At 38.6% G+C, this 24,486-nt stretch overlaps 1 protein-coding gene across 3 annotated transcripts in view; it reads left to right on the plus strand.

The window, feature by feature from the left end:
* The window catches only part of LOC127455415 (bromo adjacent homology domain-containing 1 protein-like), a 49,863-nt gene that overhangs the window by 16,308 nt on the left and 9,069 nt on the right, over positions 1-24,486 (plus strand). For 2 of the 3 annotated variants that reach the window (XM_051723287.1, XM_051723288.1), the window contains exons 2-3: positions 6,767-8,344; positions 9,208-9,267. In XM_051723287.1, the coding sequence (XP_051579247.1) occupies positions 6,787-8,344; positions 9,208-9,267 (1,618 nt within the window). In that variant the 5' untranslated portion in view covers positions 6,767-6,786. The remainder of the gene's footprint in view (positions 1-6,766; positions 8,345-9,207; positions 9,268-24,486) is intronic. The other variant, XM_051723289.1, reaches the window with a different exon arrangement.

The raw sequence follows: 24,486 nt of genomic DNA on the forward strand, positions 1-24,486 counted from the left end.
GGGATGTAAACTTTTGAACAGGATGATTTGTGCAAATTAGATTAAATGTTGTGTTATGTAGCTTCTGAAAGGCAGAACACATAAAAAATATGATCTCTTATCTCTTATTAGTAAACATTCTGAAAAGGGTGTGAAAATGTATAAAACAAAAGGGTCATGCAAACTTCTGCATTTAACTGTATATATAGTTTGTGAAAATGTACATTTTATTTTATATTTTGTTTTTCACGATTTGACCACATTTTATTTTTTTTATATTTTTTTTAATGTACAAATTCCATGTATCCTATTCTATCCATATGATGTCATATTGCATGTGTAATTGTGAAATGACTTGTCATATCAGGTACACATTTGAACACAAACTGAACCTAAAATTCAAAACAAAATCTCAACATTTAAGTGCTTGTACGATGTGAAAAGTGCAGTGTAGCTGTCTGAATGTGACGTTGTCTGATTTACCTCTATGGTCGTGGGGAAATGAACATTCACTGCAAAACAGCTTGTTTACATTTTCACGTGTCGCGCGAAGAAATGGATTGGCTTCTTTCAGCTCCTTGTTGAAAACACGTTTTATTTGGGCATTTCTAACTTGTGCTGACTGACAGGATGACAAAGAGTGTGAGCGCCAAGCGCGTGATGTCATCACCATGGTAACCAGATACATTTCAGCTGATTTGCTGAAAGACTTGAATAAAAGTATCGTCAAATCAACGTGCGACGCAACGAAATTGCTTCTCTTCTCTTCAAACAATATCAGATACAATAGTGAGAAGGACAATGAGGATTTTTAATGTCAGAAAGAAAAAAAAAACAGTGAGCCTACCAGCTGAAACCGGGACATAATTAAATTTTTTAGAGAGTTGTCGGGACACTGGGACACACCTCTTAAAATCGGGACTGTCCCGGGTAAACTGGGACATTTGGTCACCCAATATACAGCATTTATAATTAGTGAATACACACTAGGATTAATGTACAGTATGGAACAATGGGGCTAAAGGCTCCCTGAGGTAAAAGGCACATTTGGTTTTATTTTCTCTCAAAACACTAAATAGCAACAAAAACTACTGCAGCACTTTGCTAAACACTAGATCATTGGTGCAATGTCTAAAGGTTGATTTTGAGGCAATTTTTAATATTTTTTTAAATGTTGCTACTTTATTTACCTAATGAAAATCACTGAAATTATCACGTTTATTTTTTGATACAAAATACTTATTTGTCATTTTCAGCAAAAATCAAGGTTACAGTGAGGCACTTACAATGGAAGTGAACGGGGCCAATTTTTGGAGGGTTTAAAGTCAGAAATGTGAAGCTTATAATTTTATAAAAGCACTTACATTAATTCTTCTGTTAAAACTCATGTATTGTTTGAGCTGTAAAGCTGTTTTTTTAACAGTTTTAGAGTTTGTTGTCATTACATCATGGCAACAAAGTTGTAAAATTGGCTATAACCTTACACAGAAAAGGTAAGCGATTTTACTACACTAAAATCATGCTAACACACATATTGTTTACGTCTTGTGGCTATACTTTTGAAATAGTGTGTATTTAATGTTTACTGATTGTTCCCATTTACTCCCATTGTAAGTGCCTCACTGGAACCCAGATTTTTTTTTTCTTTTTCTTAAAAGGAGCAAGTCAAAATAAATTTGGTAATCAATACTATGCCACAAATGCTGTCGATTGTGCTTAACTGCTATTAAACCCAAAAGTATTACTTTAGGTGGGGCACATAGATTTATTATGAACATTTTTTAAAGTGGGCTCACGTTGACTGATCCAGTCACAATGGAGATTAATTTGTTTATAGAAAACTTGAGATGTTAAAAAATGTCAAATGTGTTTAAAATTAACAAGAAATTATGCATCCTTTTCTGAAGTGGTTATTTTGAATAAGCAAAATAATGCAGAAATCTTAATTTGTTACTCAAAAAAGCATGTTGCAAAAAGTATTTGCATTAGTTGACAAATTTTGCACTATAACTATGGTCCCTATATTTACACAATATCACTATAACCCCGCTAGCGGCCTTATACCCCAAGTGTGGGTAAAAGGCTCCCTCACCACCTTTTTGTAAAAACTGAATTCATTCAAAACAACCTTCCGTTATCATTTCTATTCACACAAATTATGTTGCTCCATCAATATTCAATATAAAAAATAATAATAATAATTTAAATCTTGACACACTTTGTGACCATAAAAAAGCAATTTTCCTTAAGGTGTGCGTTTAGCCCTGATGGGCCCTAATCATCTATCGGTAACACTTTACAACAAGGTTCCATTTGTTAACATTAGTTAACATAAACTAACAATGAACAATACTTTTACAGCATTTCTTAATCTTGGTTAATGTTAATTTCAACATAAAACATTTTTAATGTTAACCTTAGTTAATGCACTATGAATTAACATGAACTAACAAGGAACAATTGTATTTTTATTAACTAACATTAACAAAGAAATGCTGAAAAAAACGATATTGTTCATTGTTAGTTCATGATACCTAATGCATTAACTAATGTTAACGAGTAGAACATTATTGTAAAGTGTTACCCATCTATCTTTATAAAGCAAAAGTAGGCAGAAGTGGTTCAACCAAGACAATTTTATTTTGTTGAAGCCTGAAATGTTTTTGTAAATGTTGATCCTAAATGTCAATGTTTGGTTGTTTTACTTCTGAATGTGGGTCTGTCTTCTCGGTGGAATATTCAAAATAGTCATTTTTGTGGTAAGTTTAACCACAGAATGATTCCCCACTTTATCTGGCATGGTTGAATGATTTTAAATGGTAGAGAGCAGGAGGACAGCTGAAGAGCATTATTACTGAAATGAGAGAATGCTACACTTGAATTATGGTTGATGCCTTTCTGTGTCCGTATTTTAGAGTTGGAATGTGGAATGTGCATAAAAATCTCTCTTTCACGGATGCTGAATGTGCTCTGTTTGTCGTAAAGGAGAGTGCTGTGTCTGAGGTTGACTGATGGTTATGATGACCTCTTTTATTTGACAGATGGAGTATCAAATACAACAGCTGTCAAACGTAATAACCGGGGACATGAATAAATGAATCCATTCACACAATCCAAGCAAGCGCTTTACATATATTCATACTTTTACAAAGTTCTTCTGTCTTTTATGGTGGAACAGTAATAATAATAATAATAATAATAATAATAATAATAATACAGAACATAAAACCCAAATGTATGGTTAAAAATAGTGATCCATAGAAAAGATGTCCATGTCCTTGTTAAAATATGTATCATCATATCATCTAGGTCAAGCTGCAGAGTCAACAGGAAAGACTCAAAGAAAGACTCAAGTTAGTGATCTTCAGAACTTGTCAATTGGTCAAAGCAGTTAGCGTCAAGTTTCATATGGAGCCCAATTAATGTAATATGTCTCCGTTTGTGTTAACCTCCAATTTGACTTGCCCTCAAATGAGTGAATAGGTCCTGGGGCAAAATGTGGAACATGTTGACAGGGTCGAATGCTACTCAGAATGTCATCTGAAAGGTCTTTTCGTCGTGAGGAGATACTGAAAATGCGTATATATTAAGGCCTATTGCATTCATTTGAGCATAAATGTATCATTGATATCAGCCAGAAAAAGCTATTGGACATCGACTGCTTGTTTAAAAACAGCTGATGATCAGAACAGATTTTCTTTCAATCTGTCATTCAAAAGGGGGCAGAAAAACACGTTTATAAGCTTAGCCTTGCCAGAATTTCTTAAGGTGGAACTACGGTTTGAACTTTTTATACAACTAGTTTGATAACTCACCTTATAGCTTGAAAAAAAGGAATATGATGAGTTTGTTAAAGCTAAAGCGGAGGCTAAAAAGGGACAAATTAATTTCATTTGAATTAAGAACATTCCAAAAATTAAGACATTTTACCAATTTAATGCGAACCTGACAGGAGGCTATTCAGAATTATGTAAATGTGACTTTAAATGTGAATTTAATGAGTTTTATAATGTGATTTTTGTTTCAGTGTTTTTTTTTTTTGTTTTTTTTTTTGCTGAGACCAGTTACTGTGAAACATAAAAACATTACCACATCTGTTTTGGCAGATATGGTAAAGAATCAGATATTGGTATTGGCACACAAAATTTATATCATTTATAAGTGTACATCCTTAATTGGTTTCTCATCTGACTTAAATGTTAGTTGGCAAGTCTGTGACATGCCAACCGGATAGGCACTCTTCAATGCAAAATTACTTTTTTGGAGTGACTATTTGCACTAGGTGTAAATTGCACCTGCCACACAGCGCAGCTATTTGCACTCAAATTGTCTGGTGGAAACACAGAAATTGAAGACAACCTGCACCCCCAAGTTTTGCTGCAGTGGTGTGTGGTGTGTATGTGCTTTTTCATGCGGACGACCCGGGTTTTAATTCGCCTTTTGTCCCACTTTTTCCCATCCTGTTTCCACTCTTAATATTTCCTTTAATACTACATATAATAATAAATAAAAATTTATATAAAGGTTGATTACCTCGCAGTGATTTGGTCAAGCTGACGGTCAGGGAGTTGAGAGACAGGTTTGATCAGGGTAAAATTAACCATGGTTTTACTATAGTAATATTGTAACAACCGTATGTTTTGGCAGAAGCCATATTTTTTATGCAATTAACCATGATGTTACTACAGTAATATGGTGTTAATGTACACTGCCTGGCCAAAAAAAAAAGTCACCATTTGGATTTAAATAAGCAGATACTTAAGAGCCTATGATTGGATCATTATTGCAGTAATTAATATGTTTCAGCTGGCAAAAATTATTTTATTTCCACATGCACAATGTGACGAGATCTTACAGGATTGGGACTAAACAGCTATGTGGCCACAAGAAAGCCACTTGTTAGTGAGGCTTATCGGAAAATAACGACTTCAGTTTGCTAGGGAGCATAAAGATTGGACTGTGGAGCAATTGAAAAAGGTCAAGTGGTCTGATGAGTCCTGATTTCCCCTATTCCAAAGCGATGGGTGCATCAGGGTAAGAAGGAAAGTGCATGAAGCAATGCATCCGACATGCTTAGTGCCCACTGTACAAGCCTCTGGAGACAGTGCTATGATCTGGGTTTGGTTCAATTGGTCAGGTCTAGGCTCAGCAACGTTATGCGGCAATAAAATGAAGTCAGCTGAGTACCTGAATGTACTGAATGACCAGGTTATCCCATCAATGGATTTTTCTTCCCTGACGGTATGGGCATATTCCAGGACAACAATGCCAAGATTCATCAGACTCAAATTGTGAAAGATTGGTTCAGGAAACATGAGGAATCATTTTCACACATGAATTGGCCACCACAGAGTCCTGACCTTAACACCATTGAAAGTCTTTGGGATGCGCTGGAGAAGACTTTAAGGAGTGATTCTACTCTCCTGTCAGCAATACAAGATCTCGGCCAAAAATGAATGCAACTCTGGACGAAAATAAATGTTGTGACGTTTGCCACAGGTTGTTGAAACAATGCCACAACGAATGAGTGCCGTAATCAAAGCTAAAGGAGGTCCAACAAAATATTAGTGTATGCAACTTTTTTTTTTTTTTGGCCAGGCAGTGTAGTAACCATGTTACATTTTGTGGTTACTTTGATTTTACTAGAAAATACCGTGGTGATACTATGGTTACTGTAGTAAAACCATAGTACATTTTTGTAAAGTAAGGTTAGGGTGAGGTTTAAGGGTATGGGGTTGGTGTAGGGTGTCTGTGGGACTCTAAATAAACACAATAAACATACTGCAGTGGTACCCAATACTGTATGTTAGCATTTAATTAGGAGTGCAAATAGTATCTGCCACTATTTGCATCGGGGTGTAAATAGCATCTAACACTTTTTGCACTTAGTGCAAAGAATATGCTTTTTGTTGCTATTAACACTTATTGTAAATGTCATTTGCCTTACTTTTTTGTGAATTTGGGAAAGTATACCACCTCGAAGTCCTTATGCCGCAAAAATGGCATAAAACATAATTTAATCAGAAGTGCAACAACATTAGAGAAGCACCCACCATTGTCAAGCAACCTCTTGAGTAAGTAAACAGTAAACAAAAGTAAACAGGAATTACTGACCCGAGTTTCAACCAATCAATCATATTAAACACATCAAACACAAAATGTCATAATATTATGTTATGGGTTCTCTCATAAGTTTTAGCCATTACATCCTATTACAGTTGAAAAATGAACATAATTATGGCTGTGTACAAGATGTCTGTAATATAAAATTATTAGTTCTTGAGTTCAAATGTGCAAGAGGAATTATTAGATCAAAATTGGTTTAAAAAATATTTATAATAATGATTTGTTGGTGAGAGTGGTGGTATTTGTTAAACATGAGTGAACAGAACAAGTAAAAATCTCAGAAGTGGTCCTTGCTTGTTAACATAAAACATTAAAAGAGATGATTTATGCATTTTGTTTATTCAGGTTGAATGAATTTTGTTATAAAAAAAGGTCAAGACAACAGATGCATATTAAATAATCAAATGTTTATTAAACCTACGCAGTTAAGTAAATGCTTTTTTTCCCTGTCCAATACAAATTTGTAAAAATGTTGCCAGTGCAGCAATCTGATTGAGATAGTACATAAGGCCACATCTGTGCTGATTACTCAGCATTAGTTTACCTAGTCAGCAAAATTAATATTAATTAGTGATGGTTATGGAAGCTACGATGGTTCTCATATATGCTATATGGTTACATCTACCATGGAAATTGAACATGCTTTATATTTCCTTAATAGGGTTTACATGGCAGACTGTGATGATCCATGCATGCCAGAGGAACTCTTTATGTGGATTTAAGAGTGAATCTGTGGACCAGGTGAGCTGTCAGACACATGCTGAAACTATGGACAGAACTTGGCCAGAGTGCCCAATGCAAAAGAAGGTTAAAGTATGTTCCTCCAAAAGAGGAAAAAGTAAGGAAATAAAGAAGAAGAACACAGAGAGAGACCGGAAGCTGTATCCCCTCAGGGGAAGGCATGGATTGGGTGAAGTGGGCACACTTAACTGCTGTGTTGTACTAACGCGTTTGGACGAGAGTGGAACTTGTAAAAACAGCATGAAGGCCTTGCGTAAAAGTGAAGGAAAGCAGGTGAAGGAAATGCAGGGAAAGGTGAAAATCTGCAAGTGTCGCAAGAAAGCCTGTAAATCTTGCCGGTCAGCGCCTGAACCAAAAAGCAAAGTGAAACCTGATAAATATGCCTTATATACAGAATTCATCCCAGAACCACGCCAGAGGCGACTGGCCTCTCTGAATGCAGAAGCAGTTAACAGTCTGCTTTTGGACAGAGATGACCCACAGCAAACATCAAAACCCTCCAAGAAGCAGCAACAGACAAAAGGGGGCGGTTCTCTCTCGAAAGATGCAGTAAAAGATAATGATTGCTCTAGAAAAGGGCAAGACAACCGCAAACGTGTGTGTACAGGAGATACAGAACAACGAAAAAACCCTAAAAAGGCAAAGACAGAGATCGAGGGTATTGATTTACAGAATCTTAATAGTCGAACTCCGAAACGACTCGCAGGATTAACTGCTGCCACCCTGCTCAAGCTGACCAGCACGTCCTCAGAAATGAAACGCAGAGGTAAAACAGACAGTAAACCAAGCAGCGCAGGATCGCGAGGAAAACAGCTTAAGGCTAAATCGCGTAAACAGCAGCTCAACTTGCCCTGCCAGTCCGAGCTAAAAGTATCGCAGCAATGCTGCAGCCTCTGTGAGAAGCAAGCCCTCCACTGGGATGGGAGTACAGGAAGCCATGGCTTCATTAGCCCTGGATATCAGTGCAGATCCATGCTTGGCTACCCCCTGAAGCCTGTGAAGGAAGAGAAAACAGAGACTGATGTGAAATCATATTACTGCTGTTCCCAGGAGAGATCAGTGGAGTACTGCCATAGACTAGCCCTGTTCCTTGGTCAGAAAGCCTATCCTGAAACGGATGAACATTCAATAAAAGGGTTTATACCTTCTTCTCATACCCTGAGCCATCCAGCAATGCCGATGCCCATCCCATGTTACTCTGGGTACTATGTCCACATTGCCCACCATGGCACTCCACCGCATCCTGTTAGCTCAAATCCTGGGACCCATGCACCCTCGACACTGTGCCCCACTGGGGTCCAAAGACCCAAACTGCTGCCCTCTTCAGTGTCCCATACGACGGGGATCCCTCATCCGGCATACTGTAATTCTGTTGGGACCTGCTGTGGAGAACCCTGCAGGCTCAGCAGCTATACCTACAGACCCACTCAACCCATCACTAGCAGGGGATGCTCATACAATCCAGAATGCTCAAGCTGCATGCACAAAATGGAAACAGGTAGGAAGATTTTTTTCCATTTTGTCAAACTATCTCCATAACAATAACTTTGCAAGGGGTTTGAACCTTTGAACAAAATCACTTGCTCTTAAAGTCAACATGAAATCAGAACTGACCCTGTTTAACTCCAAGGCAATAGTTCATCCAAAAATGAAAATTCTCTCATCATTTACTCACCTGCATGCCATCCCAGATGTGTATGACTTTCTTCTGCAGAACACAAACAAAGATTTTTAGAAGAATATCTCAGCTCTGTAGGTCCATACAATGCAAGTAATTGGTGACCAAAAAGCACATAAAGGCAGCATAAAAGTAGTCCAAAAGACACTAGTGTTTTAATCCGTGTCTTCTGAAGCGATCCAGTCGGTTTTGGGTGAGAACAGGCCAAAATGTAACATCTTTTTCACTGTAAATCTTGCCATTGCAGTCTCTAGGCACAATCATGATTTCAAGCTTGATTGCACTTCCTAATGCTAAACGCATGCGTAGAGTGCTAGATGGCACTATAGGATGTGTAACTGAGCTTGAAATCATGATTGCCAAGGAGACTGCAGATGCCAAAATGTATTGTAAAAAAGGAGCTTGTGTTCTGCAGAAGAAAGAGAGTCATACACATCTGGGATAGCATGAGGGTGAGTAAATGATAAGAGAATTTTCATTTTCGGGTGAACTATTCCTTTAATACATATTCCTGGTCTTATAGTGCTCGATTCATCAGAGCATGTTATTCCAAAGAGGAAAACTTTTGTCTTCAAAATCATTCATCAGAATGTATTAAAGTAGTAGTTCACCCAAAAATGATAATTCTCTTATCATGTACCCACACTTATGCTGTCTCAAAATCATATGTCTTTTTTATGCAGAACACAAAGAAAGATATTTACACTTCCAAGCTCCAAAAAGGACAAAAAGGCCTCATAAAGGTAATCAACCTTGACATCTGCAGTCTTCTAGGTGCGGTCACGATTTGAGGCTTGATTACACTTCCTTGTGCTTGTTGCATGCGCAGAGAGCGTGTACAGTACGTTTACATGGGCAGAGCTGGGGATGATCTAGAGCAGGGGTGTCCAAACTATTTCTATTGGGGGCCAGATGACAAAAAAAAAGGTGCATATTTCTCTCACCAAGAACACTTGTAAAGGGACAGTGATCTAACATTTTATACGAAATATTGTACTGTTATTATAATTATAAATATTATACTGAGCTTCTTTTATTTTCACTGCCCTTGGATTTAAAAAAATAAATAAAAGTATTTATTTTTTTACGTACATTCAGTGTCACTGTAAAGCACATATAGAACTGCTGCTGAGCATTGTTGGGTGTGATGCATCACAATAATCAGAACCAGATTACATTTTCCTGCTAAGATGTGATTCAAGGAATTACACTTTTTTTAGTAACCCAGTCATAGTTTCTGTTCTATTGTTACTTGTATTACAAATACAATTTTAATTTTGTAAATATGATTGCGCTCCCATGCCCACATGTGCGAGCTGAGCGCTTGCAGTACAGGCATGTATGTGTGAGTGTCTTAAGTGCTCTCTCTCATATGTCAAGTGGCACTGGGAAGCCTGTGAATCATTTTTCATGTTTTAATGAAACCAGGGGCGGATCTAGAACTTTTTTTATGGGGTGGTAAGGGGGTGGCATGCAGACTATGAGGGGTGGCAACACCAAAGCAAGTGCCCATGCTTGGTTTTAATGGATTAAGTACCAAACTTCATTGCAACAAGTACTTGTTCATTAATTCATTGCATAAAGTGGAAGAAAAAAATGAGAAAAATTATTTTAAAAAAAGAGAAAATTGCTTGTTAGTGTTAAACTTGATTTTTTGGGGGGGGGGTGGGGGGGGCTAAAAAAACTGAGCTGGAGCCAAACTCTTTTTTTTTCTGTATTTATCTTACCTAACACTTTTATTATAACTAACAGGTTAACATTTAAAAATAAAACTGTTAATAATGTATTTATTTACATTAAAATAGTGTTTAATTGCATTAAAAGAGGTATTTAAATAACATTTTCAAGGTCTGGCTGTAAATTCCTTATTAAAAAATCTGAAGAACAAATATGACCTTACATCCTCAACTAACAAATAGGTTTTATTAACGTTACTTTGAAAATAAAAACATACAATGTAGGGTTATTGTTTATGAAAAGAATATTTAGGCCTGCTAAAGTCTGTATCTTTGACAATATCAACATAAGAGAACAATGGCACTCTAATGTAGAACTGTCTTTTTACACAAAATAAATGTAGCCTAAAACTGACAAAGATCATTATGTCGGTTATTCCTTTTTTTAAAAAAATTATTATCCTCCCATTCAATGAGGGCAAAATTTGCCTTCCTTATCCTGCACACATTAATTTGCACACAGGAGCCAGATACTTGTGCAGATAATAATCATTAGAAATGGTGAACAAACTGATTTGCTAATGTTCAGGATTGTGACACATATCTGTATGTATGATGTAGAACCAAACACTGTCAGGATATATGCATAGGCAAGTTCAATGAAAATTCACATAATCTTTTTACAAGCACTACAGAAAAGAATGGAGAATAAAACCAAATCTTCCTATGTATTTTCTTTGAAGGTACAGTTTTCATCATCGTTTTGCCACTTGTGAAAAAAGGTTGTGCATATGAGCTGACATCACTTCTGTAACAGCTTTTTTTAAAGTCTATAGTTTTGACTGCACCCAGCAGCTGAGCAATTTGCATAAATACATTTAAGAGAATAAGATGCGATAAAATGTGCTCACCCAAAAGTTGCTGGTTCATGTTTTGGAAAAGATTGAAACTGAACTATGTCCAGACAAGCTTAAACACGCGTGATCCTCTGGAACAGGACCACGGATAGCTGGACGAGCACCGATGCTGTTGCACGTGTTGTGTTGTTAAACTCACCGCTGAGTTTTGCTTATAGAGCGTTTGAATGTTTACTGCAACTTTATTAAAATCCTTTGGAGCAGGAGTGTCAAACTCGGTTCCTGGAGAGCCACAGTCCAGCAGAGTTTAGCTCCAACCTTAATTAAACACACCTGAAGCAGCTAATCAAGGTCTTCAGGAGTGCTTGAAGATTACAAGGAGGCATTTTAGAGTAGGGCTGGAACGAAACTCTGCAGGGATGCGGCCCTCCAGGAACTGAGTCTGACACCCCTGCTTTGGAGAATCAGCTAAAAGTGATTGGCGGGCTGCATCAAATCACTGATTTACATTAAATAAAGACATTACATTGTACCAGGAGACTCTGAGAAGTGGTGGTACGCAAGAAAGACTGCCGGTACTCTGTAGACTAAATTAGAGAAGTGCAGGTACTGCGTACTGGTGAGTGCCACCCCACTTCAAGCACTGCATTAATTGGGGTCACAATCAAATTACAAATGCCCATGAATTTGCAATACAACTGCATTTGCACAGGAATGACAAAGTAACCATTTTGCTACTGATTTGCCAACATTAAAAAAAAAAAAAAAACTTTTTTTGCATAACAATAAAAAATAAGTAACAAAATGTCTATCTCCAGAGCACCAAGACATTGTCTATTAAACACATAAACAAATTCTAAATGTTCCTTAGCTTGACATATAGAACTGGCAATCTGGACTAAACGTCACTACCTTATGCTGGCCAATTTTTTTTTTATTGCGTTAAGTGTACCCATGGATGGAGAGTGCATGCATATCCCATGTTATTCTGCTTATAAAGTCCTGTAGGCCTATCACCTTTGTAACAGCTGGAATAAGCCATTTGGAAGCGAACATTAACACAAAGTTAGGTCTAAATAAAAATAAACTGTTCGGAAAATTGTACTGTTTGGGACAGTGCTGCAAAACATTAATATTAATAACATAAATATTAATTATGTTATGCACTGTAAAAGATTCTTTTAAATTAAATGTTTTGATAAACAGTCATTCTTAATGACCGATTCAAGCACTCAAATAAATATTTCACATAATATGGTAATTTTATCTCTATATCTGCCACTGCCAGTCTTGGGATTTTGTTAATCAGTAAATTAATTTATAGATCAGCACTTTGATTAAGAACATGACTGATTGATTGAGGTTCAGTGTTCTAATTTGCCCAAATATAACTTTTTCTTTTAATAAAACAAGATTGCATCTGTACATCAGTGGATGAGTGTTACACTTTAAAAATAAAATTCAATAAAAGATGGGGGGAGAGAAAAGTAGGAGAAAACACAGACACATTTATTGACAGTCCTGTATATGAAAAACAGCGAACTCCGAAGTTCAGACAGCAACAACCACAACCACAAACTCTCCACATCAGTAGCGGTAAACCGGAAAAAAGTCAATGTGCACCTGTGCACCTGAGCACCCGTGAACGAGATGACACAGCTCACGAACACCCGTCTGCCATCGCACAACCCAACCATGGAACCCTCAGGTTATATAAGGAGGAGACGCAGTGCGACAGTGCGCCCCATTAACAATCAGCACCTGGTTACCCCACACCTAAGAGCGATAAAGAGAGATGGAGAGAAAGAGAAAAAGACAACACACACTCTACATACACACAAATATGGCCAAGAAGGCCATCACAATGGGGGATATGGAAAAGAGCACGAGGGGCGTAAAAACTGCTAACACTAACGACACTGATAACAGCCGCAATGAACTCTTATCATAACATTCAAATAACACATTCCAGCGCCGGATCGCCAGTCAAAACACACACAGATGAAATAGAAACTCCTACTCCAGAACTGGAGATATTTCATCTGGATTATACACATACCTGACGAAAGCTATTTCAAAAAGTGGAGAGGACACATCTCACCTGTCTCAACCCATAACTGACAGTGATGGATCTAATAATCATTCAGTGAATACTTGGAAACAACTGAGAATTTCATCTTTTACCTCTTCTTTTTTCCCCATGTATTTCTCCCTGTGGTCACTGTTGTGGTTGTTGAGAAAATAAACACACAAAAAAAAAACCCTCAACCGGCGAAAACCCAAACACCGTACACAAGCAGCAATAGCAAGTACACAGTTGGTCCAATGCTGTGATTGGCTGCTGCGTAATCAATCATAGGATTCGCTGCTGCGATTGGCCACTGCTGTAATTTGAGTCTGGTATGGGTCTGTGTAGTCATTTGTGCATTTATGCTGGGGTGGCAGATGGGGTGGCAATGCCTTTTCTTAGGGTGGCATTTGCCACCCTATGCAACCCAGGTAGATCCACCCCTGAATGAAACATCTGAATGAACCAGTTTACTACAATTAATTAAAGTTCCCAGCGCTACAGAGGACGTTCTAGGAGAAGTGTGCTTGGCTGGCGCACCTTTTTACATGATCAGTAAACTCGTTTGGCCGCTGTTGTATGATGCATGGTATCGGGAAATTTGAAAGAGGATGAGTACATGACCAAACTACCTAACCTGATAGCAGTCCTACAGTCTCAGCCTCAGACGACATGCCCATGAACTGCCCACAGTCCATTCTCTAACCGTCCAATGCTTATAGCACACAAAACTGGAAAATGCTTTCTCGATCAACTCGATGGAACTTCCGCGTGTAGACAGACAGTATGTTTTATCAGTTTGTCTGGAAGCGGAGATGTGTTTACAAGGTTCTGTGTTGATAGAATGAGCACTTTTGAGGATAAAATAATAACAGAATTTGCCCAAGTTTGCCAGGTAGAGTGACATCAAAACTTTTAAAGCTATTCAGAGTTTCGTTTGAGGCACGTAGCAGAAAGTGAAGTGGATATCCACGAACAGAGCTGCATTTTCTGTTTTGTTTATTAGGTTATATCTGTGAAATTATCTCTACACATTTTCTGCTGTTATATAATTATATGCCATTATATAAATGATTTTTTCATATATGCAGTCATATATGGCTATGCGAGACTAGCAGTCCTGTAACAGGACTCTGTTGAACTCTGTCAGTGGATGAAGCTGGCGAAGACTACAAAGAGAACTCACTAGTGGAAACGATGTGCTGTGAAATGTTCAGAATGTGAATTTCATATAATTACGAATTAGCAGGCCAAATTCCATTCTATTTCTAAAATTTCTCGCAGGCCGCAGCGGAGCTGTCAGGCCACAGTTTGGACACCCCTGCTCTAGAGTGTGAACTTGACCTTCAGCCTGCTTGTCCTAGTCAACTTGCATTCAGGTCTGGCTCCATTCTGTTATGGAATGCCCATTTTTTTATGATCCAATCAATTATTGATGGATGTGTGTAATGGAAGTAAAATGGGTTGTTGTCAGAATTTCATGTTGGCTTGAACTTTAATTTGTGTTTTTTAGTAATTTAATTGTCTTTAAAGTATATGATTTTAGAGGAGTTCTAAAAGTAGAATCATAGTGTGACAAGTTCGTGGAAGTTCGTTTTATCCCCTTTTTCTCCCAATTTGGAATGCGGTTACTCGCCTCAATTCGGGTGGCGGAGGACAAGTCTCAGTTGCCTCCGCTTCTGAGAAAGTCTATCCACGCATCTTATCACGTGGCTCATTGTGCATGACACCGCGGAGACTCACAGCGCTGGGGGCTCATGCTGTTCTCCACGATCCACGCACAACTTACCATGCGCCCCATTAAGAGTGAGAACCACTCATCGTGACCACAAGGAGGTTACCCCATGTGACTCTACCCTCCCTAGCAACCGGGCCAATTTAGTCGCTTAGGAGACCTGGCTGGAGTCACTCAGCACACCCTGGATTCGAACTTGTGACTCCAGGGGTGGTAGTCAGCGTCAATACTCGCTGAGCTACCCAGGCCCTTAGATATTTTATTTTTAAACAAAAAACAACTTTCCAGAGGAATCTTCAAATGGCAACATAAACAGCACAGTGGTGTGTGCGTGGTCGGGGTGTGCGTGGTCGCTGTCTCTCTCCTCTCACTGGCATCTGGCTCGCTCTTAAATCAGTCTCCAACTCTCACTGCAATGACAAACAGCTTTTAGAGACAATCATTGACAGGTGATGATCCTTACTGTTCTCATCTCCCGATCTCGCTCTCCATTCACAAGCTGGGGCTCGACCACACCCCCACCACCACTCCTAGACCTTGCTTTTTGCTCTAAGAAAAAGTGAATATGTAATTTTTGAATGTATCTCAAATATAGATCCACATCCATAATTCTACACTTTTGTCCGGTGCCCGAAGGTTTTACAATGTTAATATATTTTATATGACATAAACTACCACAAAGAAGCAATTCTGTGTCTGTTTTTTTTAATTTATTTAGTGTTTTTCTATGAAAATATGTGACTGACCAGTGGTTCGCAAACTTTTTACCTTGAAGCCCCCTCTACTTATATATAAGTCTACCCATACAGTATATCACTGCCATGGATGCGCGCTCTCTCTCCTCACACGCTATGTGTTTGCTCGTGTGCACGCAAGAGAGAGCACTATCATTGATGGCCGTGAGAAATGCAAAATTATGATTATAATACAATGATTTTTGTGAACGTGCATTGCCACGGATTTTGCATAACCGTGATACTTGATACATTTCTACTGGTCTATTACACATCGATGCCATGCAGCTGCTTGATGGTCTCGTTATAAAGCATCAACAAGATATGCAATTTTAAGAGGTTTTTACAGTGTTGCAGTTTGTAGGTATGATGTTATAGAATTTTCATGACCATTGAAGATCCAAGAAAAAGAAACCCACATGCTCTTGTCCACGCGACAGCCAGCGCACCTGCGTTAGAAGCAGAATACTGTAAATTTGGTGCACGTCATCTTCACGCAGTTGTGCAAAGAGGCTGTTATTGGTAGAGTGACATTTCAGGATTTTTTTAATACATTTTTTTATGTTTGAGATTTTGCTTATCACGCTAACATGCTGTTTACTGTTATCGCACATATTAGGGATTCACACATTTTAATTTGAACCGCTATTTTTCTCAGAATCTTGCGTGTGAGCACGAGATTAATGCGTCATTATTCAGAACACATAAAAACAAGCAAGAAACTCAGCTTAAACAATCACGTGATATATCTCTCCCTCGGTCTCTGCGTACGCATGAAAGAAAGAGAGGGAGGGAGAGGACAGCGCTCGCAGCCATTTGAGAGTGAAAAAGCGGCAATTTTAATGCAAACATTTCTAATGCACCTCTTTTAAAAGTATTTGGTATATGAGGGAAGATGCATTAGGGAGTTTTAATTCTGATGGTAGGCTGCAATAATAAGTTAATAATTTCGGCCATTAGATCAGCTGTTACTCGCGCATTGCGCCCAAATAATTTTCTGCATTCACAAGCAGTAAAACGCTCACACTGTAGAGCCCTGATTATTGTAAATATTTCACAAAATTTACCGTATCCTAACTGCGTAAATTAAATAGTATTTGTCATTATTATCTTTACTAAAATACAAATATTTGGACTTCTTATATTTGGACAGCCACCCCCCCCCCCCCCCCCCACCCCCTCAATTCGAACACTGCTTTTGTCTACATCCTAAACAGTGACCCAGTCTCTGTGGTAGAAGTCATTGTCAATGAGCTCACACAGACTCTAAGGTGACTGATCTTAAGGTGTACACAACAAACACTGTGACATTAAGAAATGTGAAAACCTCCATTGAGGTCATATCAAAGACTTATGGAAAAAAAAGTAATAGCTTGAAAATGAGAGAAATTAAATGTAATTCTCTTCTGCAGCCACGTCATTGTGGCTACATGTTCCCTGCAGTCTGTTCGCTGCTGGCTTGAATGTGAGTAATTGCCACAGGTGGGGAGGGTGCTGGTTATTTTTGTTGGCTGGAGACGTGAACTGTCTGTTCATTGTGTGGTCTCACAGCCGCCTGTGAACCTCGGCACAGGCATCGAACTCTGCAGACATGCTCCCTTGTTGATTTTTAACCACACGGCTGCGTTATGATTTTCACTCACTGTAATCCCTGTTAATCAGACAGCAATCTGACAGTTGTTGGGTTTCTCTTTTGGTACAGCACGACTTTATTGTGACAAACAAGGCAGAGAAATTTTGAGTAGAGGTCAACCGATAGTGGATTTTACAGATACCGCTAAGTTGGGCAGTACCTGCCGATAACGATTAATCAACCGATCATTTTAAAAATTTATACTGAATGAAAAAATAACATTAAGTAGTGCTTTATCTTTATTACAAAAATAAACAGTACTGACTGAACCATGAAAATGTATTGTACTTTTTAAATGAAATAAATATATAAATATTAATATATATGAACTAATATTCCAATTTTAAAGTCAGCTGTTTTTTAAATTGACATTGTTTCCTTAGTCCACAAGAGGGCGCAATAAATAAACCATTCAGCACCGTTAAGATTGCAAAGAACATTCCTGGCTGTTAAAAAAAGAGCATTTCATTTTCAACTAATGTGCATAAAATAAATAAATAAAACGTTTTAATCGGTCCATATTCTCAAATGTTAAGTCAAAAGTAAAATGAGGGGGAAACGCTACAATAGACAGTTCACAATGTTGTTCCACTTGCGCTGATTCCTACTACTCCAGACTCAAGCTTCATAATAACAGCGAAATACGACAGTGTTTTTTTATTCAGTACAGTTGTATGTAGATCAAAATCAAATCAAATCACTTTATTGTCACACAGCCATATACACAAGTGCAATGGTGTGTGAAATTCTTGGGTGCAGTTCCGATCAACATAGCAGTCGTGACAGTGATGAGACAGTACCAATTTACAATAACATCAAATTAACACAACACAATTTAAAGTCTAATATACACATAATTACACTCAACAATATACAAATAATAACATACACTGTACAGTATACAATACGCACTATATAGATACACATTATTCAATAAAAATAAAAAATAAAAATATATAAAAAAGTATATATATATATATATATATATATATAGAATATACAGTAGGCTGTATTGTACTGTATTGACATTCAGGCTGTCGGTTGATAGTCAGTTGTTAAGAGAGAACATAATATAATAATAATAATATAATTTATGACAGTCCGGTGTGAGATATAAGACTAAGGGTAATAAAGTACAGTGCTGATGTATTTTGATCGTGGGAGATCAAGAATTCAGAAGTCTGATTGCTTGGGGGAAGAAGCTATCATGGAGTCGGCTGGTGCGGGTCCTGATGCTGCGATACCACCTACCTGATGGTAGCAGTGAGAACAGCCCATGGCTCGGGTGGCTGGAGTCTCTGATGATCCTCCGAGCTTTTTTCACACACCGCCTTGTATATATTTCCTGGAGGGAGGGAAGCTCACCTCCGATGATGTGTCTGGCAGTTCGCACCACCCTTTGCAGTGCTTTGCGGTTGTGGGCGGTGCTATTGCCGTACCAGGCGGAGATACAGCCAGTCAGGATGCTCTCCACAGTGCAGGTGTAGAACCGTGTGAGGATGTGGCGGTTCATTCCAAACTTCCTCAGCCGTCTCAGGAAGAAGAGGCGCTGATGAGCCTTCTTCACAACGACTTCAGTGTGGACGGACCATGTGAGTTCCTCAGTGATGTGGACACCCAGGAACTTGAAGCTGCTGACTCTCTCCACTGGTGCTCCATTGATGGTGATGGGACTGTGTTCTCTGTCTTTTCTTCTGAAGTCCACCACAAGCTCCTTTGTCTTACTGACGTTGAGGGAGAGGTTGTGCTCCTGACACCAGTGTGTCAGAGTGTGCACCTCCTCTCTGTAGGCTGTTTCATCATTGTCAGTGATCAGACCTACCACCGTCGTGTCATCAGCAAACTTAATGATGGCATTGGAGCAATGTGTTGCCACACAGTCATGTGTGTACAAGGAATACAGTAGTGGGCTGAGAACACAGCCCTGTGGGGCTCCAGTGTTGAGGGTTAGTGATGAGGAGATGTTGCTGCCTATTCTAACCACCTGGCGTCTGCTTGACCAGGATCCAGCTGCACAGCGAGCTGTTTAAGCCCAGAGCCCGGAGTTTCTCATCTAGCTTGGAGGGCACTATGGTGTTGAATGCTGAGCTGTAGTCTACAAACAGCATTCTCACATAAGTGTTCTTTTTTCCAGGTGGGAGAGAGCAGTGTGTATTGTAGATGCAATGGCATCATCAGAGGAGCGGTTGTTGCGGTAAGCAAACTGCAGCGGGTCAAGATTGAGTGGCAATACAGAGCAGATGTAATCTCTGATTAGTCTCTCAAAACATTTGCTGATGATGGGGGTCAGAGCAACAGGACGCTAGCCATTTAAACAAGTTATTTTTGATTGCTTTGGTACAGGCACAATGGTGGATGTTTTAAAGCATGTGGGGACTACAGACAAAGAGAGGGAAAGGTTGAAAATGTCCGTAAAAACACCAGCCAGCTGGTTCGCGCACGCTCTGATGACGCGGCCCGGAATGCCGTCTGGGCCCGCGGCTTTGCGGATATTCACCCGTCGGAAGGATCGGGTTACATCCGCTACAGAGACGGAGAGTGCACTAACTTCTGTAGCTTCAGCCGCGAGAGCTCTCTCCGCGAGGGCGGTGTTATTTCCCTCGAAACGAGCATAAAAAGTATTTAGCTCATCCGGTAGAGAGGCAGCGGTGTTCATGGCGGAGTTTTTATTCCCTTTAAAGTCCGTGATGATGTTAATTCCCTGCCACATGCTTCTAGAGTTGGTGGTGTTAAACTGTCCTTCAATCTTGCTCCTGTACTGGCGTTTTGCGGAGGGCATAACTGGCTTGTTTATGCTCCTCCGCATTCCTGGAATTAAAAGCGGAGGTCCGCACATTAAGTGCCGCGCGAACATCGCTATTGATCCAAGGTTTCTGATTCGGATAGATCCGTATTGTCCTGGTCGGAATCACGTCCTCTACGCACGTTCTGATGAAACACATTACGCTATCAGCGTAAAGCTCGATGTCGTCATCAGAGGCGGACCGGAACATCTCCCAGTCCGTGTGATCAAAACAGTCTTGTAGCGTAGAATCTGATTGGTCCGACCAGCACTGGATCGTTCTGAGGGTGGGTGCTTCCTGTTTCAATTTCTGCCTGTAAGCGGGCAGAAGCAGAATGGAAGAGAGGTCCGATTTGCCAAATGGTGGGCGGGGGAGGGATTTGTAGCCATCCCGGAACGGAGAGTAGCAATGGTCCAAAACCCGGTCCCCTCGTGTGTTGAAACTAATGTGCTGGTGATATTTTGGTGCGACTGATTTTAAACTGGCTTTATTAAAGTCCCCGGTCACAATGAACGCGGGTTCAGGGTGCACGGTTTCCTGCTCACTTATTCTCCCATACAGTTCCTTGAGTGCCCGGTCTGTGTCGGCTTGTGGGGGGATGTACACAGCAGTGATAATGACCGCTGTGAATTCCCTCGGTAGCCAGAATGGTCGACACAGAAGCATAAGAAATTCCAGATAAGGAGAGCAGAAAGACTTGATAGAATGTACGTTCCTCTGATCACACCAGGATTTGTTGATCATAAAACATACACCACCACCTCTGCTTTTACCTGAGAGGTCTTTCGCTCTGTCCGCTCGGTGCACGGAGAACCCCGTGGGTTCAATGGCTGAGTCTGGAATCTCCGCAGACATCCAAGTTTCTGTTAGGCAGATAATGCAGCAGTACACTATATGGCCAAAAGTTTGTGGACACCCCCTTCTAATTAACGAATTTGGTTACTCCATTAAATCCAGTAAAGAAAATCGTAATGTTTCTTTATGTAATGGCTTGGGCTTTGTGTGCTTCCAAATTTGTGGCAACTGGTTGGGGATAGCCTTTTTCTGTTCCAGCATGACAATGCCCCTGTGAACAAAGTGAGGTCCATAAAGAAATGGTTTACTGTGTCTGGCGTGGAAGTAATTGACTGGCCTGCACAAAACCCAGACCTGAACCCCACTGATCACTTTTTGAGTGAACTGGAACAGCAACTGTAAGTCACTGACCTCACTGATAGCCTTGTGTCTGAATGAGAGCAAATCCCTGCAGCCATGTTACTACATACAGTATAGTGGAAAGCCTTCCCAAAAGAGTGGAAGATGTTATTACAGCAAAGAGGAAAATTGATGCCTAAGGTTTTGCAATCAAATGTTCATCAAGCACATATGGTGTCCACAAACTTTTGGCCATATAGTGTAAGTTGTTTAACAAAAACATTTGTCTTAAGATGGTTATTTATATCTTTAGCTGTAGTGTGTCAATGGGAAATATACATTTTATACTCCCAAACATTCCTTCTGCAAATAGAATAGAATAGAGTAGAAGAACCGAGAGCCCTGCAACAGATGTCATTGCCCCACAGAGACCCCCACTGAACATCGTGTCAGTCTGGGATTACATGAAGAGACAGAAGCAGTTGAGACAGCCTAAATATATAGAAGAACTGTGTCGAATTCTCCAAGAAGCTTGGAACATCCTATCTGCCAACAACCAAGAAAAACTGTGTCCAGGTGTACCTAGGAGAATTGGTGCTGTTTTGAAGAAAAATTGGTCACACCAAATATTGATTTAGCTTTTTTTATGTCTACTGGTCTTTGGATGATGTTAATTGAAAAATGAAAACTAATTATGGCATTATTTTTGAAGACATCCTCACTATGCAACATTTTTCACAAGTGCCTAAAACTTTTGCACAGTACTGTATAGATTTAGGTGTACAAATATACACTATTTGTACACCTAAATCTATACAGTTATATAATGTTTAGAAGTGTAAGGCATCTGTTGAAATACACTAGAGAAATTGCAGACTCTCTCATATGTACAAAATCCAATGTGTAATACTAAGTGCACTAGGTGTTCACAGTAAGTGCTGAGTGTTAGTGGATTTTAAATTGATTAAAGCGCTCAATATATAATGAATTTTTCCTGCATTAACGCAACACTTCATGTTTGAGTGAATGTGCAATTACTGCATTTTTCCGTACATTCCTGCCGAGTTGATTCCCCTACCCCTGCCCCTTTCTATAGAGGCCAAGAATTGGGAACAGGGTTATCTTAATGTTGTTAGATTTTATTTGTGTCGGCAGAATGTGATTGCAGTGCAAACCCACATGTCACTTCGTGGGCTTAGTCTGTGGGCTTTTTGATCTGGTCAAAATTGGTATTTAATTGGTGTGTAATTACTGTAAGTGTGTAACCTCTTTTGCCCTGACAGAATTCCAGATTGTAAAAAAGACTGTGTGCATTTGCCATTCCTTGACGTAAAACATCAGGAGATAATTTGGTTGATTGATTTGTATATTGGAGTTGAGAAATGTGTGGGGGAACATTAGACCAATCCTTCACATCTGATCTTTTTGCATAAGAGGTCCCTAAAGGGGTCTGCCTTGCTGTAGGTTAAAACTATGAACTGGTTAATCATCTATTAAAGAAACATTATTCTTCCCTCATTGTGGTGAAGTGGCCATTAATACAATAATTTAACAGGACATACTTAATTAAAATGCTATGACTTGTCAGCTGAGTGAATAAATGCTTCCCCTGACTTCTGACCTTGTGCTGCTTTGACAGCAGATATATACTAGACCACATTAAATGATTGGAAATGAAACTCACTAGCCAATATCTGGGACTTTCATTGTCAATTAAAATGCAATCTGTACTGAATATTAGATATAGTGCAAGACTTTTACATCAAGAGGAGGTTAGTAAAATGTTCTTTAATCAGTATGTCTGTTCTTTGAATCACAATATTCACGATATAACAGAAAGGTCTTAGTTTTAAAGGCCAATGTTTGAACTGTAAAACTTAGATTGGTATTCGAAGGCTAGTTTTACCTCCTAAAAGCTGCTGAGCTGTCTATACACTTTTTATTTCTTGCACAGTTTCCAAAGAAATCTAGGTAGTCTAAACTTAGAATCATGATTATAGACTTCCCCTAACTTTTCATGTTTTACTAAAACAAATTTAACACATTTGCTGGCATCCACTGTTTACCTCAAATTTTCTTGAAACTGACTGCCTTCCCATCACTATGGGAACTGTGTAGGCAATTGACAGAAGGTTTCCTAAGACTGGCTCATCCACCTTGAACTTTGTCGATATGTGTTTTTCGAAATACCCAAACAAGCCATCCATTTCCTTGGATCACAGCAATTGGATGATAATTGACTGATAATTATTGACTGATAAAATACTGATAATAAAATTTTTTTTTATGAAAGATATATTAGAATTTGTAATAGTTATCAGTTACATAGGGTGAACATTTGACCAAAATCTTATAATCTGGCAGTGTCAGAGATTAACTTTTTTAGGGCCAATACTTTCAGCTCCGAATTAATTTTCAGGGTCATTTTTACTTTAAGAGGGCATATTTAGTCTAACCACAGAGATTATTTTTTTCTAAAAACACATAGCTTATCAATTTATATCAGATACTTGACAATCAATTAATTAATATTTATTCTCATTCTAAAACATTATGGACATTACTTTTAAAACCAAATCCATATTAAATACAAACGTAGCTGTAAATAATGCATAACATATCATAACACAATAATGGCATATAGAGACATTTGTCATTTAACACAGTGTCTGCAGAGGCACCAAACTCATAACTAGTTTTAACTATAAATATTTGTATCGCAGTATGAGTAATACATAATTTTTTTTATGTAAAATTGTTATTTTTATATATTTGTGTTTTAATTGTATATCAAAGTAATGGTATAGATCACAATATTCTTAGTTCTTGCTGTATATTCAACCTAAAAATGTTTTATATTGCATAACCATGTAGTTGGTAATGCCTATTTTTTAATAATCAAAAAAAAACTTTACACATGAAATGTACTTTATCTAATTTGCTATTTTCTTTTTATTTAGAATTTGATGGATGTAAACCATGAAATAAGTTTATTCATAACAAATGAATAATAAGTCTGGCATTAACAGCAAAAACAGCTTCATGTTTTTGTTCAAAACAAGAAACTCAAAATATAGTAAACAGTAATATTTAAAAAATATGATTGGATGAGTCATGTTTAAAACCATTGTAAAATAGTCCACATGACCACATATTAAAGGAATATTCCTCAATGTAAGTTAAGCACAATCGACAGCATTTGTGGCATAATATTGATTACCACAAAAATTAATTTTGACTCGTCCCTCTGGGCACTTACAATGGAAGTGAATGTGGCCAATCCGTAAATGTTAAAATACTCACTGTTTCAAAAGTATAGCCACAAGACATAAACAATATTCG

The sequence above is a fragment of the Myxocyprinus asiaticus genome, chromosome 17 (genome assembly GCF_019703515.2).
Source record: "Myxocyprinus asiaticus isolate MX2 ecotype Aquarium Trade chromosome 17, UBuf_Myxa_2, whole genome shotgun sequence".
Classification (NCBI taxonomy): domain Eukaryota; kingdom Metazoa; phylum Chordata; class Actinopteri; order Cypriniformes; family Catostomidae; genus Myxocyprinus; species Myxocyprinus asiaticus.